Source organism: Eptesicus fuscus, chromosome 6 (genome assembly GCF_027574615.1).
Source record: "Eptesicus fuscus isolate TK198812 chromosome 6, DD_ASM_mEF_20220401, whole genome shotgun sequence".
In the NCBI taxonomy this organism is placed as follows: domain Eukaryota; kingdom Metazoa; phylum Chordata; class Mammalia; order Chiroptera; family Vespertilionidae; genus Eptesicus; species Eptesicus fuscus.
The window spans coordinates 73,436,062-73,452,923 of record NC_072478.1 but is presented as its reverse complement, the minus strand read 5'-3'; the positions used below and the strand labels follow the sequence as shown (position 1 = coordinate 73,452,923).

The window sequence follows — 16,862 nt, the reverse complement described above, 5'->3', positions numbered from 1 at the left end:
ATTAGTGTAGATAACTTACATAATAGCAACCAATATTCTACTTTTTGCCTCTTCTGGACATTTCATATAAGTGGGATCATACTATATGTGGCCTTTTGTGTCTGGCTTCTTCCACTTAGCATAATGTTCCCAAGGTTCATCCACATTGTAGCATGTGTACTTCATTTTTTATCACCAGGTAATATTTTGTGGTATGGATATACCACATTTTGTCTATCCAGTCACCTGTTGATTGACGGTTGTTTCTAATTTTTTGTTATGAGTAATGCTGCTGTGAACATTGGGTAGAGGTGTTTGTGTGGGCATGTGTTTTCCATTCTCTTGGATAGAGACCTAGAATTGGAATTGCTGGTCCTGTAGTAACTAAGTTTAGCCTTTTGAGGAGCTGCTGCAGTTTCCCAAAGTGCCTGCACCATTTTCCAATCACACCAGCAATGCCTGAGAATTCCAATTTTCCACATCTTTGCCAATGTTTGTGATCATCTGTCTTTTTAATTTTAGTTTTTTTAATGTTTAAAAACATATTATTCTTGTACATGGTTACACACAGATTTAAAATAGAAAGCCAACCGCCTTCTCCCTTGCTTTCACCCATCCTTACCCAAGTCCCATTCCCAACAAACTCCTTCCCTTTTTTGTAGTATTTAGTTTTTCTGATGGCTACCATGATAATACCAATGATCTCTTTATTCACTCACTATTGATTTTCTCCCCACTTTTTATTATAAGAACTTTCAAATATGTATAATAGCAAGGTAGTACAATTAACCCCCATGTACCCATCCCTAGCTACCATAATCAACTCATGACCACTCTTGCCAACTATTTTTTGATTTATCAACTTCAGATATGTGTTGGTTTCTTTATTGGAAAGTGAGGGTTTACCTCATTAATTTACTGTTCCAAATGTTTTATAGTAAACTAGAGATCCGGTGCACAGATTCGTGCGGGGGCAGGGGGGAGGGGGGTGGTGTCCCTCAGCCTGGCCTGTGCCCTCTCGCAATCCAGGATTCCTTGGGGGATGTAGCAGTGTGCCAAGTGGTAGGCGGCCAGGGAGGAGCCCAAGCTGGGGCCAGGCGCCTTGCCACTCGAGCTCATCCCGGCCCGCTGCACCTGCCGCCTCTCGGTAGCGCTGCCGCTGAGTGGGGAGAGGCTCCCACCACTACAGCTGTGCTAGCCAGCCATTAGCCTGGCTTCTGGATGAGCCACACTCCCCCTGTGGGAGCACATTGACCATCAGGGGGCAGCTCCTGTGTTGAAAGTCTGACCCCTAATGGTCAGTGACCAATTGTTCGGTCATTCGGTCATTTGGGCGTAACTGTTGCTTAGGCTTTTATATATATAGAAGATTATTTTTAGATCTCCTACTACCTTTGCAATTTTGAATAAATACTTAAATCTCTTGTTCTCATTCCATCAACCTTAGACAGTATTGCTTAATGGACCCTGTCGCTGAGTGGGTGGCAATATTAGGTCCCCACCTCTCATTCTTTCCCTCCTCTTTTACCTCTCAATCATATTCAGCTTTTATAGTGTCAGGTTAGTAGCACTTATAGTCTGTTCTGTAACCATAATTCTTCTGTGCTTTGTTGATTCTATGACTTGAGAATCAAGATAATTTACATTATTAGAGCTTTAAACATGATTCACTGCAGAGCCAGGTAGTGTGATAGAATTACTTTCCCCTGTAGTCTCAATGTAACAATCCTGTGCCAATGGGAGAAGCATGTTCTAAGCACCCAGGGGACACCTTTTCCATTCAGGCCTCATGGGCCCACGCTGCAGCTCTCTCTCATCATCTATGTCTTATGTGGACTTGTGTTCTTTAATCATTTTGTGCATTATGTCCGCAGCTGGAGAGGGCAAAGCAATCTTTCCTTTTTTACTTCCATACTAGCTTCTCAGCAAATTAAATTGCTTTCCCCAAAAGTTGTCAAGTAAGGTGCCATTGCGAGTAAAGAGAAACCTTGCTGTCAGATTCTACATATATTTTATTTTATGATGAGTTATAAATATATAAATATTTTTAAAATAAGGCTATTAAAAACTCATAAATTAAAATATTCAGCTTCAACCCTTTGAGTATTTCTCTTGCATGATGCTCTTTAACCTTTCCAAGAAGTCTTTCAGTGTCGTCATCTTGGCTTCGTTCACAGGACAGGAGGTCTACAAAAGAAACATTTCATTAGCTTGCATTGCTAAATATTCGAGTCTTGCTGTCCTGCCTCTCTGCTCCAGTCAAGCCTACTCTGGCACTTAGCACCTGAGCAGTGATGGAACCAGGCCTCCAGCCTAGATCCAGCCAAGGGGAGTCTGACTCCACCACTAGGACAGCAGGGCTTGCCTGTTTCCAGTCTCTGCCTTCAGGGTGCCGCAGTGTCCGGAGACGTGTGTCACACACTGCGAGGTGCTGCTCAGGGCCTACCATGAAGGTAGAGGCTGAGACCTGTCCACTGCCGTCCTGGGCCTTCTGCGGGGCGCCTGGGCTGCTGAGAGAGGTCCAGTCCATTTGCCCTCCTGCCCATTAAATAGCAACAACACAGCGTGCGGCATGCCAGGTGGGAAGGATTCCAGGTACTTGCCACCAGGCCACTGCTTCAGTTTGGGTCTCAGCTCTACCAGTTTGTTGATTATATCACTTAGGACAAACATTTCATTTATAGAACGCTTCAGTTTCCTCTTTTGTAAAACGGGGAAAACAGTGCGAATTTTATAAGATGATTAAGAGAATTAAACTAGAATTGAGTGTAATGTCAGCTCCCTATTCCGTCACCTTATCTTACAGATAAGGTAACCCGGCCCAGAGAGGGGTGAATGTCCCCAGTTCCTCTACTTGGCACTAGATAACGTCCACTCTTGGCTCTCCCTCTTTCCTGCACTGTCGGCTCCCCTCTCACTGGACTGTTCCCATTGGCACATTCCCATGCTGAGTATATAGCCCACCTTCAAAGAACTTCCCTCACTCCACGCCTGCCCTTCAGCTGTTGGTCCATTTCTCTGCAACCTTATAGCAGAACACCTCAGAAGACTTTTCTGTGCTCATCACCCCTTCCTTCTCACCACTCCCCGGCCATTTTCTACGGATCCCACTTCAGTCAGCCTTTCATCCCCACGTTTCCATTTATATCAGCTTCACCGATGCCCCTGTCGTGCCAAATCCGATGGCCATCTCTGTCTTCATCTTACTTGACCTTCCAGTGACCTGACACACTTGCTCACTCCCTCCTTCGCTTGCCTTCTGGGGCAACACACACTCCCCTTTCCTGCTGCTTCCACTGCTCCTCAGTCTCGCTGGACCCTGTTCTACCTGAACTCTGTAAGTGCCTCCGGGCTCAGAACTTCCTTTCTCTCTGTCCTTCAGGTCCATCTTCCTGGGGACTTGACTTTATATAACAAGTTCTAACCTGTCCCCTAAGCTTCAGATTTTTCCAACCATCTTCTCAACATCTCTATTTGGCTAAGCAATAGGTACCTCAAACTTACTATGGAGAAAATTAAACTCCTGAACTTCTGCTCAACCTCTCACCCTGCTTTGCCACCACTCTTCCATATCTGTAAACGCCAACCATCCCCCAAGGGGCTCAGGCCAGGAGGCAAGAGGCCACTGTTCACTCGCTGCCTCACACCCCTCCCAATGGATCTGACATGTCGGCAAGTCCTTCTGGGTCTATTTTCAGTTACATCCCAAGTCTAACAACCTCTGCTGCTCCCACCCTTTCTGAACCTCCATCGTCTTCAGCCTCCAACAGGCCTTCTTGTCCTCCACTTACCCCTGTTCCGTCTACCGCACAGGAGCCGAGTGATCTTTCTAAGTCACAAAAATCAGGTCGTAGTCTCTGTCCTGCTCAAAACCGGGTGGGTATTTCCCACCATACCTGGGGCAGAGTCCAAAGGCCCAGTGTGATCTGATCTGCTAAAATCCCCCTGCTCACTCTGGTCCAGCCACCCTGGACTTCCTACCGCTCTTTGAACGCATGAAGCTCATTTCTGCCGGAGGGCCTTTGCACAGCTGTCCCCCCTTCCCGCCTCCCCACGCCAGGAATGTTCTTTCTCCAGTTAGTTATGAGGCCTGCTCCCTCACGTAATTTAAATCCTCCTCAGATGATGTCACCAACTCCTCTTCCTCCTAACCCCTATGTTCTTCATTCCTGTGTTCTTCGCAGCACTTGTCCCTGCCTGGCATCATGGGCATGTTAGTTTGCTTTTCTATCTCCGCCACTAGAACATTCTGAGGACAGGGCCTCTGCTGCCTTCTCCCTAGTACGGTTCCCCCCGTGCCTAACAGCACCTGGCACTCCTAGAGCCTCAACAAATACTTGTTGAACGAATGGATGGGCTGATTAACGGGACTATCATGAGGAACATTGAGACGTGAAGGTGCTGTCCGCCGGGTGCCACGCCGCGGCATGATGCGGTTTACCTTGTTGGCCATGCTGCTGAGGTTCCTGTCAAGTCCGCTCAGGAACCTTTTGGTCAAGCACGGGTGGTGCCTGTAGACCTGCCGGAGCGCCGCCGCGGCCCTGCAGAAGGTTTCCTCCTCCGTTGTGTTCTAGGGAGAGAAATACCAGGTAGTTGTACGCTAGCTCTGTTCTGAACATGGGAGAGGCTTTTCCTTCTGCTTTCTGGTTTCCAGGAAGAAAGTGATGGAGGCAGGTTAGCTCAGACATGGGCCAGGTATGCAAGGATTCTTGCCATGGGAATGAAGGCTGCTTACCACAGCCATAAACCTCTACAAACAACATCTCCCCCTCCCAATTATCTGCAAATTCAGCAGCTTTTTCCTCAGACTCTCCCGGTTTCCTTTCTCTTAGAGGGTTTTGCTGAAAGGATGCCTAATAAAGTCACTCAACTAAGGGGAGGACACAGTGGGGATTTGAATGCAGATCCATCTGTCTGGAGCCCAGGTCCGTTTCTGTCTGTGGAAGGTGCCTGCGTGAGCTCACAGTCATTCCTATGGGGTTCGAAAGCCCAGGTCTCCCTGGAAGTCCTACGTAACTGCTGAATAACTGGGTGCCCATCCTTTGCCTGAACATTTAGCTGTTCCCATGGGAGACAGCCGTGTGTGTATAAACTCGGGTCCAAGTGCGGAGATAAGACATTTCCCCGCAGCTAGGATCCTGGTGAGGAATCTGGCCTTGGGGAGCAGGAAGCGTCTGAGAGAGGGTGCCATGGAGCTGGGCCGTGGACGGGGCTCCAGTCTGGGGCTTTGGACCTTGCATGTACATGGTCAGAACCTCCTGGGAATGCCGGCGGCTCTGGCCACAGGCCTCTTCCTGGGGCCGTCTGGGCCTGAGAGGAGGGAATGTACACGCAGGGAAACAGCTCTTGTTGGGAGCCTGAGAGAGGGGTTGTGTATCAGTCTGAAGCAGGCCTGGTGTGTCCTCTCATTTCCCCTGAAAAACGAAGTCACAGAGTCTGGAGAGTGGTCTTAGCTCGAGCCTGATCCAGCTCAGATGAAGCTCTCCTGGCCTCTGGCAGGACACGCTCCAGGCCCTTCCCACTCAGCACGTGGTCCGTGGGGCAGCAGCACAGGCATCACCCGTGAGCTTGTTGGAAATACAGAACCCCAGGCCCACCCGGCCCCCGGAACCACAGATGCGCATTACAGTAGCTCCAGGGGGTGTTTATATGAGAAGCACTGTCCGGGCAGCTTTGTACGGTCTTACAGTTACATCCTTTTCCTGATTATCACGGTAATGTAAGTTTACTATAAAAATAGTATATATTCAACAAAAACAAATTCACTCATTATCCTACCAGCCAGAGATAACTACTGTGATTATTTTGGTAAATATCTTCCCAGGTTTTTAAAAATACTTTTTTTCAAAATAGGGACCAACTATTGGTACTGCTTTGTAACCTTTTTACACTTAACATATAGTACAACTGTATTCTGAAGTCATTCAAAACTATTTGGAACATGGGATTGAGAGCTTTGTAGGAACTCATAGCATATTTGTATCATAATTGATCAATCCCCTATTATTGCAGTTTTTTTTGCTTTTGTAAATAAACACAGCAGTGAGTCATCTGTGTACATATTTGTGTTCATCTCTTATTATTTAGGCAAAATTCTAGAAGCACCAGAATTCCAAGCTACAGAAGCTTCCTGGAACCTCCCCCTGGGGCAGAGGGGGGAGAGGGGGGAGTGATGGCCCACGGGCACACCCGTGGAAGGGCACCCACTTAATGAGCTGGTGGGAGTCCTCCTGGGCCCTGATTCCAGTTGGGGATTTAAGAGAAGCACTGGTATCTCTGGGCTCAGGGCGCCAGGAACCTCCCCTGCAGCACCCTGCCTCTGGGCTGTGTGGGGAGCAGCGGCGGTGAGGCAGACCCCCTGTGGCTGTGGAGAGAACAGCGAGGCTCAAGTGGCCAAAAGGAGAAGAGCCCCTTGGCTTATTTTTCCATCAAAACCTAATGAGACGTTTGAGAACTCTGGCTTGGAGCCTAGCAATGAGGCTGCCTCTTGGTGTTGCATAGATGGCCATATAATATAGGGAACACCCGCTAACCATATTTGTCAAAGGACTTCCTGAAGGTCATTAGGATAAAATAGGAATTGAAAAGAGTTTGAATCAAATGGAAAAAGGTCAAAACAGCCTGATTCCTAAGGCCTTTTTAACAAAGGGCTGGAGTTTTGGCTCCATTGGTATCACAGCCGCGGGAAGCCAGCCCCTGCGGACCGCTTTCAGCTGCGTGTCCAGCTTTCGCTGCCCGCGTGTGCGCAGCCCAGCTCAGGGGCACACTTCACAGCCTGGCGGACCTCGCAGCTCAGAACTCAGCAAAAGGGACTCAAAGGGGAGGCCCAGGCGCAGGCCGGGGAGCTCCCTCAGGGACGGCCAGTGGCCCGTGGCGGCGCGCCTCCTGGGAGATTTCTGTGGCAGGGACTCCTGTAGAGCGCTAACGTGGTTCTTCGCTAGTTCGTTCAGGCCTGTAAACATTCAGTCCCGTTTGTGTCCTATCCATTATCTACACTTCTGCCCAGATGTGGCGAGCCAGCGCTGTGTATAAGAAAAGCCTTCACTTTCTCCTTAAAAAAAAATGTGAGGGTCGACATAGAGCTTTCTGCAAATTATGAACTTGAGCTCTCTCTGGTAGGAAACACCTTCAGGGGTCCACCCAGGAAATCCTTCCTGGGCCAGCAGCTTGCTTGCTTTGCACTTGGCTCTTCCTCAGACCACCTTAACTTCGTGGACACCCGGGCAGGCATTGCCTGTGGCCCGGGACTTAGATCAGCACATTCTTGTCAGCAACTGCCCAGAGCAGGATGTTATCCAACAGGGAGATACAGGAATTTTTGATTCTCAAAAGAAATAAAATTAAGACACTGGATCTCGGAAAGCCATTTCTCTTCAGGAACACAAGAAAGTAACGTTCCCTCCCACATATCACCTCTGTGGGTTTTAAAAGGAACCGCCTTTCCTTGTTCTGAAATACCCTCCTAGATAAGTAAGCACTGAGTCTTGAGTAAAAGAAAAGAAAGGAAAGTGAGGTAGTACCTCGGAGGGACAGAGGCAGGCCAGGGAGGCATTGGCGGTAGGGTGGGTGGTGGAGATTCTGCCTGTGCGCTGAGGGACGTATGTTAGAACCAAATGCAGAGAGGGCCCGGAATGGGAGGAGAGCAGCGTGGCCAGGCCTGCACCTCAGTGGGCTGAGGGGTGGCTGGGTCTTCTAGAGACAGCCCAGAGAGGGGTCCCCCGGACTGGGAAGGTTTGATCATTTCCAACCACCGCCCCCCCCCTCCTAGAATTATTGCTTCTCTACAACCAGTTTTTTTGTCTTTCATCAAGAGTTGAAGCATCTTACAATATCACTTTCCACTAACTCAAGAGTTGGATTCCAACCAACTTTTAAAATCACTTTCATTTCTTCAGATGTGGAAACTGAGGCACAGAGAGGTGTGGAGACTTGCCAAAGGCCATACAACTAGTTAATAGCAGAACCAGAGCTAAAACCACAGACCACCTCACTTTCAGACCCTCTGCACTCCCTTCGGGGCCCTGCCCTTGGCTTTGGTAGAGCTCTCTCGGCAATGTAGCTGCCCTCTGGGGCGCCCAGAGCACACCGCTGTGGGCTCCTGGCTATTTTATTTATTTATTTATTTATTTATTTACTTACTTACTTACTTACACACACACACATATCACATTAGCCTACAGGGTGAGACAAAAGTAGGTTTACAGTTGTTTGTATGGAAAATAGTACAATAATAAATAATAATACAAGAATAAACTCTGTGTTCCACGTACTCACAACTGTAAGCCTACTTTTGCCCACCCTGCATATAATTTTATAGGTATATAAAATCTCCAAGTCCTTCCATCCTACTGATAGACAGAGTCTGATACATAATGAGATTCTGAAGGACCAAATTATATAATATATATGCTTACATACTATACACTTATATAATGTTATATATAATTCTATTATGATATTATATATTATTGTATATCAGATTCCTGGAATAATCTTTAATGAAATGAGGTATCCAGATAAAGGCCCCAAGAGTGGTTTTTCTCATGAAGTAGGACGGGCCTGTTGTACGGCCTAGGTGCTGGGACATGGCCCTGCCCAGCCCGCCAGGCTGCACTCCTGGCCAGGCACCCCCAGCACACGCGGAAAGCAGGTGGTTAGGAGACCACTGGCAAATTGAAGCTTTGGGTTTTTCATTCTCAGTCGTGTGTTTCCATGAAAACAGGAACTGATGTGCACAAAGCTATTGATATGTCTGTAGTCATGTGTTTGTCAGAGAAAATGCACTATCAGCTGTCAAATCTATCTCCTCCCACTGCAGGGGGTGAGGGGCGGGGGTGAGGCGCACAGGAGGTAGAAAGGCGAGATGCCCAAGCAGCCAGAAGCAGGGATGAGTTGGACCTCATCTGGCAGGAGGGCTCCAGACCCGGCCGGAGGGGAGCTGGCAGGACAGAGCAAGCCGAGGGTCCCTGGACAGCACCCCGGAGCCGGTGGGCTGCGAGGTGACCAGGCTGCGGAAGACGAGGCTCTGGCAATACCTTCTGTGTTGCCATAGGAAGTCTCTTAGACAAAATGAAAGCTCCCTCAACCTGTAATCTCAATATCTGTTTTTGTGAGAGTATTTGGTTTTTCAGAAATGTATGGGCCAGAAAATGCTCTCCTTCAATAAGCATTTATTGAGGGCCTCCTGTGTTCCAGGTATTAGGCCGGGGCTGGGTAAATCCTGACCAGGATCTCCATTAGGATGACAGAATCCAAGTTCTCTATTAGACATCCTCTAAATCAGGGGTCCTCAAACTTTTTAAAGAGGGGGCCAGTTCACTGTCCCTCAGACCGTTGGAGGGCCGGACTATAGTTTAAAAAAAAACTATGAACAAATTCCTATGCACACTGCACATATCTTATTTTGAAGTAAAAAAACAAAACGGCAAAAACACCCGCATGTGGCCCGCGGGCCGTAGTTTAAGGACGCCTGCTCTAAATCAAATATAACCAGAAACACTTGAGAGTAAAGATCAGAATTCTCATTCTTTGAAAACATTTAACACCTTATAGTTAATTTGGGCCTGTTCGCTTTCTGTTAAAAAAAAAAAAAAGTTTCTTGTTCAAACACTTGTAGATGGCTCTCCTGTCCCAAGTCCCCGTCTGTCTGCCAAGCAGACCACCCCAGACGGTTCTTACCTTCGGGGCAGCCAAGACGTCTGCTACGGTCAGCTCCATGCACCGTGGGTCCTTGGCCCGGGCAGGAACAAGAGAGCAAGAGAGACAGTTACTTCCAACTAAGCAGAGTGATCCTTGCCACGCAGCTCCCACTCCCTCAAACTGAGAAAACTTCCCACAGTCCCTCAACAAAGTGCCAGGGAGAAGTCTCCCATCCCATCAACCAACTACTGACTTCTCCGGAAGCTGTTCCGTTCTTCTCAGAGTCTAAGAAATACGCACGGCATCACCACACATCTGGAGAGATGGTGCCAGATAGCTCACTCACCTTTTTCGCTGTGAGGATGTTCAGCGTTTTGATGGTCTCTCGTAAGGTGAGGTTGTACTTGTGTCCATGGGTGAAGTTGCTGGTACATGCTAGTAAGCAGACCAGAGCTGGAATCAGCTGGGACGTGAGACCCATTAATCGATCTCTATTTGCAATGACAGAGTGAGACAATTAGTTTACCAGGAGAAGCTAGCAATGCAATTCTGACAATGATATCTCTATATATAGATTTAAAATTGCTGAAACCGAGGGAAAATGAATTTACATTGGAAATTTTCATTACACCAGGTTGGGGCCAATCAGCGCCTCTCTTCCAGGAGAAAAATATGCCTCACAGAAACAGGTAACATGTTCCTGTGAAATCAGACCAATAGGAAAATGAAACCCTTTTTTAAAATTAACTACAAAGTATCAGCATAGGAAATTACACCATAATTTGTTCTTAGATTAATCTTATCAGCTTGGGGTTGTTGCTGGCTTTTTGCTTTGAAGGAAGAGGCCACAGGTGTCCGAATTTGTTGTAGTGCAATGCTCCTGGGGAAAGATAGAGTAATATCAAGAAAGTTTGACTTGAATGGTATTTCAACCTGGCTTTTTCCAAGTATGGGTGGTATCTTGGAAACTTTTCTTTTGTGGAAAAGCTGATGTGGGGTTCTTTATCTGGGTAGAAGGAAAGTGACGAGCACAGATTATCTCCTGTCCTGGCACTGGGGCGTGCCATTCTCCAGGTAAAGGACAGGTGACTCCAGGGGGGGGCTTAGTTTGGGTCACAGCAGATGCATATCTTTATTTTTTAAAAATATATTTTTATTGATTTCAGAGAGGAAGGGAGAGGGGGGAGGGAGATAGAAACATCAATGATGAGAGAATCATGAATTGGCTGCCTCCTGCACACCCCCTACAGGGGATTAAGCCCGCAACCTGGGCATGTGCCCTTGACCGGAATTGAACCTGGGACCCTTCTGGTTGAGCCAGACTGGCTAGGGCTGCATAGTCTTTAATAAGCAGGCGCGAGGCATGTTAGGTCTCTCAGGAATGACTGCTCTTTAATGGAACTTAAATGCATCTTCAGCTAATGGGACGAAACCTTCCTGGTTTACAAATCGAACGTCTTGTCCATGCCCCGCCCCCACCTGCTGCTTCAGTGCAACTCCCTGGGCCGGTGCGAGGCCGCCACCCCCACGTTCACGATGCAGCAGGGTTGCTGTGCCCCGGCAAGCCATGCTTTTTCCTCCCTGAACTTTCCTTCCTCTCCCCTCCCCTCCACTCCCATGGTTTCCCGCCTTCCTGGCGTACTGGCTTTCCTCTGGAGGATCACATGGAGCGATTACTGCACAGGCTGCTCCTGCGCTTGGATCTCCTTGCAGTGCCCCGCGCTCTGTGAAGGAGAGGGCGTGGGTCCCTGTATCAGGACGGCCCCTCGACCACATTTAGGGTGCTTCCCTCGGGACTGTGCAACACGTTTGCCAAACCCAAGGCAATTGCTTCTGATACCAACTACGTGGAGTTGGGCAGCACGTGTCACCAGTGAAGGACGCAGCCTCTACAAGCCTGCCCTCTACAGCAGCTGCGAATCGGGGTTTCAGTCCACACTCACTGCAGGCCAACTGGCTACGAATTCCAGAGTTCCCCTTATGCCCTCAGGTTCAGTAATTTGCTAGAATGACCCACAGAACTCAGGAAAGTGCTGTACATTTTTATTGGAGCAGACGGATACCAATCAGACAATCAGGAGGTGAGATCTAAAGGATTCCAAGCACAAAGCTCCCGCGGAGTTGCCTCCCCAGCACCCGATGTGAGCAGGGCAGCTCACCAGCTTCCGTGCCCAGAGTTCTGGGGTGTATTCCGTAGGCATGATTGATTGAATCGCTGGCCACTCAGTTGACCTCATCCTCCACCCCTCCCCTGGAGGCTTGCTGACATCACAGTAGCTTAATAGTGTGGCTGCCCCCCACCTTGAGTTGCCTTATTAGCATAAACGATCAGAGCTCACCGTGAATGGCCAAGACTCATATCACTTGAGAAATTCCTAGGATTTAGGGGCTACCTCTCAGGAACTAACCACAAAACACAGCCAAATTCTTTATTGCAGGAGTTTAGAGGTTATCTTCCAAGAGGGGAACAAAGGTCAGACTTCTTCGGGTACATTCTTTAAAAAAATAAAAAGGTATTTCTCTTTTTTCTTCCACTTTTATTGAGATACTAGAGGCCCAGTGCACGAAATTCGTGCACTGAGGGGGGGGGGTTGTCCCTCAGCCCAGCCTGCACCCTCTCCAATCTGGGACCCCTCGAGGGATGTCCGACTGCCCGTTTAGGCCCGATCCTACCTGCCTAAACGGGCAGTCAGACATCCCTCTTAAAATCCAGGACTGCTGGCTCCCAACTGCTCACCTGCCTTCCTTCCTGAGTGCCCCTAACTGCTTCTGCCTGCCAGCCTGATTACAAACTGCTCCCCTGCCAGCCTGTTTGCCCCTAACTGCCCTCCCCTGCAGGCCTGGTCACCCCTAACTGCTCTCCCCTGCAGGCCTGGTCCCTCCCAACTGCTCTCCCCTGCAGGCCTGGTCCCTCCCAACTGCTCTCCCCTGCAGGACTGGGTCCCTCCCTATTGCCCTCCCCTGCAGGCCCGGCCGCCCCCAACTTCCCTCCTCTGCCGACCTTGTCACCCCTAACTGCCCTCCCCTGCAGGCTTGATTGCCCCCAACTGCCCTCCCCTGCTGGCCATCTTGTGGTGGCCATCTTGTGTCCACATGGGGGCAGGATCTTTGACCACATGGGGGCAGCCATCTTGTGTGTTGGAGTGATGGTCAATCTGCATATTACTCTTTTATTAGATAGGATAGAGGCCTGGTGCATGGGTGGGGGATAGCTGGTTTGCCCTGAAGGGAGTCCCAGATCAGGGTGGGGGTTCCCTTAGGGTGTGGGGTGGCCTGGGCGAGGGGCCTGTGGTGGTTTGCAGGCCGGCCACACCCCCTGGCGACCCAAGCGGAGGCCCTGGTATCTGGGATTTATCTTCTACAATTGAAATTTTGTAGCCTGGAGTGGAGCCAAGCCTCCTGCTTGCTCTGTGGAGGCAGCCATTTCTGTTGGGATTTATGTATCTTCTATAATTGAAACTTTGTAGCCTGGAGTGGAGGCCAAGGCTGGCCAGGGCTTCAGAAGCTTGGCTTCCTCCATCACCGGGGGCAACCTTAGCCTCCTGCTCTTTCCAGCTCCGTGGCTGCTGCCTTTTCTGTTTGGATTTATTTATCTTCTATAATTGAAACTTTGTAGCCTTGAGTGGAGGCCTAGGCCGGCAAGGGCAGGCTGAAAGCTTGGCTTCCTCCATTGCTAGGGAAACCCAAGCCTCCCTCCTGCTCTCTGTGGCCACAGCCATCTTGGTTGGGTTTATTTGCATATTCGCTCCTGATTGGCTGGTGGGCGTGGCTCGTGGGCATGGCTTGTGGATGTAGTGGAGTTAGGGTCAATTTTCATATTACTCCTTTATTAGATAGGATAATTACACACAGCATTGTTTAAGTTTGAAGTGTATATACAGCATAATGATTTGAAGTGTATATACAGCATATATATCATAAGATGATTAACGCAAGTTTAGTTAACATCCGTCATCTCATATAGATACAACAAAAAAGGAAAAGAAAAAAATGTGTGTTTTTTTGTATGATGTGAAGTCTTAGGGTCTCCTCTCTTAGCCACTTTCACATATATCGTACAGCCGTGTTCTCAATAGTAATGTTGCACGTGACATCCCAGTATTTTATCTTATAACCGAAAGCTTGTACCTTTTGATCACCTTCATCCAAGGCCCCTCCTTCCACCCCACACCTCTGCTAAACATAAAGCTGATCTTTTTTTCCATGAGTTTGGTTTGTCTGTTTGCTTGTTTTTAGATTCCACCTATAAGTGAGATTATATGGCATTTGTCTTTCTCTGACTTATTTCACTTAACATCATATCCTCTAGGTCCATCCATGTTGCCACAAATGGCTGGATTGCCTTCCTTTTTATGACTGAATAACATATTCTAATGTGTGTGTGTGTATGTGTGTGTGTGTATGTCACATTTTCTTTATCCATTTATTCATAGATGGACACAGGTTGTTTCCATGTAAATAATGCTGCAGTGAACATGGGATGCAGATATCTTTTACACACACACATACACACACACACACACACACACTAGAGGCCTGGTGCATGAAATTCACACATGAGTAGGGTTTCTGGGCCTGGCCAGCGATCAGGGCCAATCTGTGGGGCAATCAGTGGGGCGATCGTGTGGGCTGTGGGCAGCTCCTGTGTTGAGCATCTGCCCCCTAGTGGTCAGTGCGCATCATAGTGACCAGTTGTTCTGCCATTTGGTTGATTTGCATTTTAGGCTTTTATTATATAGGATATACATATATATACACACTAGTATATATATATATTTATTTCAGGGAGAAAAGGAGAGGGAGAGAGAGATTGAAACATCAATGGTGAGAGAGAATCATTGATTGGCTTCTTCCTGCACGCCCCCTATTGGGCACTGAGCCCACAACCTGGGCATGTGCTCTTGACCAGAATCGAACCTGGAACCCTTAGTGTTTTTGTTTCCATTGGATAAACATGGAAGTGGAATTGTTGGATCATATAGCAATTCTATTTTTAATTTTTTTTTAGGGGGAACCTCCATACTGTTTCCACAGTGGCTGCACCAATTTGAAATCCCACCAACAGTGCACAAGGGTCCCCTTTTTCCCATGTCATCTCCAGCATTTGTCATCTTGATTTTTAATGATGGTCATTCTAGCAGGTGTGAGGTGCTATCTCACTGTGGTTTTGATTTGCATTTCTCTGATGATTAGTGATGTTGAGCAGGCACCTTTTCATGGACCTCTTGGCCATCTGCATGTCTTCTATGGAAAAATGTCTACTCAGATTCTTTGCCCATTTTTAAATGGGATTATTTGTTTTTCTGCTGGAGTAAGTTAATCCGTCACTACACAGACAAGTGGAGTTTATGAGGCGGGCAGACAGTTCCTTCCAGAACAGGTGGAGACGTGATTCTCTCTCATAATAATAATGAACTATTATTTGGAGTAAAATGGTGCCTACTCCTTTATTGAGGAAAGGGTCAGGTTAAATAGGAGCGAACTTGGGAGTGCAGATGCACTGGAGGGGAGTCCAGGCAGTGTGCACCCCGCAAAGCCGTGGGGATGCTGGTGAGGCGGGTCAGCGGGCTTTTGCTGAGGAGTGCCTGAGAGGCACAGAAAAGCCACCGTGTGTTCAGCAGTGGTTTTGTGAGCGCCCCACCTCACTGAGGGCCAGACCCGGGCTTGGGCTCCGGGCACAAACGTGGATCAGAAAAGGAATAGAAATGGGAACCAGTAGCTCAGAAGCAGAATGCAGCTTCGTTTTTGGATTTCCACTGGTTGGATAAGGCCAGGGGAAAAGGCTTAACTTTGCAAAACAGGGGGAGTGACCAGGGGGCCCCTCGGAGGGAAGTAGAAAAGGACCGTCCCCTGCAGTGCAGCACCGTGGCCAGAAGGCGGGGCCTGCGGGATCCGGGCGGGCAGACTGAAGACCCTCTTCCCTTTCCCCTTCGAGAGAGCAGACGGCAAGTTTCCCCCTCCCCTGTTGTGGTCTCAGCTTTCCTTTCAGGCCGTGGGCCGTACCAGTTACGAGCACTGAGGTTTAGAGTTTATCAAACAGGCCACTTGTCTACCATGTGATCGTGGGCAGGTCACTAGCTCTCCGGGGCTCAGTCCCCTCACCTGTGAAGTGGGAATAATGTATTTCCTCGTGGGACTCCTGTGAGGAGCGAGCGAGAGATTCCATGACAAGCCCTGGCTGCTCTGCTTGCCACTGTGTGACCTTGGCCACGGGCAGCCCCCTCGGTAACGTGAGGGGGACACTGTGCCTGCCTCGTGGGGTGGTTCTGAGGAGTAGACAAGGTAATGTTTCAGAGTCAGAGAAGTGCCTGGCACACAGCGCTCTGCACGTGACGGCAGCGGCAGCGGCAGCGGCACCGGCGGCATCACATCTTCGGTTGGTCCAGTGACGGTGGTACTTAGTGTGGTAGGCGGACCCCTCCCCACACGTGACCCCCTGGATGTGTCCTCTTTTTAGTCTTTGAGGCCCTGTCCTTGTTCTGGGGAGTCATTAGTTGCTACACTGCACCCTCATATTTACGTGTCTGGATTCTTTGCAGGAAACAGATGCTGCTGTGGCACCTCAGGCAGAAAGCATGTGATGCAGGAAAGTAGGTGCGTGTAGAATGTTGGGAGGAGGCACGGCTCCGGGCTCGGCCCACAACTCTAAAGGAATGACCCACAGGAAGGACTACTGCCCTTGAAGCTGCCACTGCAGGTCTGGAGTTCGAGAAACACCCCTGAAGCCCCAATGAAGGGCCCACAGAGCTGTGGCCTGGGCTTCTCCCAACACCCCGAAACTCAGCAGTAAACCTCCCGCCCCAGCCCCAGGGAACAGGAGTATGGCATCCGCCCCCCGCCTCCCACAGCTCCCTGGAGAACAGTTCGGACAGAGGCTCTAGCTTCAAGGGGGTCGGGCACTGAGTGTGAGCATTCAAGGGGAGAGGCATGGAGGTGGCGCGGAGCAGCCCAGCCTCCCGTGGCCCCTGGTGATCATGGGTCCCAGCGCCCGCCCCAGCCCTGCAAACCGTCTCCCTCCTGTGTCAGCTGCGCAGGACAACACACCGAGGAGCCCCTCCCAGCTCTTCGGCCGGCGGCCACATTCAGAACACAAGTGAGAGTCCTGCAAGGGAGTGACTGACGTGGGCAGAGACTGGAGCAGGTAGGCCCTGGAGCAGGTAGGCCGAGCTGGTACAGGGGGGCCGCGGGGAAGGCCCTGGAGGGCCTGAGGAGGCAGTGGCCTGGGCGGGGAAGCCGGTCAGAGC

At 49.4% G+C, this 16,862-nt stretch overlaps 1 protein-coding gene across 1 annotated transcript; it reads right to left on the bottom strand.

The window, feature by feature from the left end:
- Window positions 1-2,070: 2,070 nt before the first annotated feature.
- Window positions 2,071-10,099, bottom strand: IL4 (interleukin 4). The gene is made up of 4 exons (XM_008146033.3): window positions 9,965-10,099; window positions 9,658-9,708; window positions 4,421-4,549; window positions 2,071-2,166 (listed from the first exon to the last, which is right to left on the bottom strand). The coding sequence occupies exons 1-4, from the start codon at window positions 10,097-10,099 to the stop codon at window positions 2,071-2,073; spliced, it is 411 nt and encodes a 136-aa protein (XP_008144255.1).
- Window positions 10,100-16,862: the final 6,763 nt, after the last annotated feature.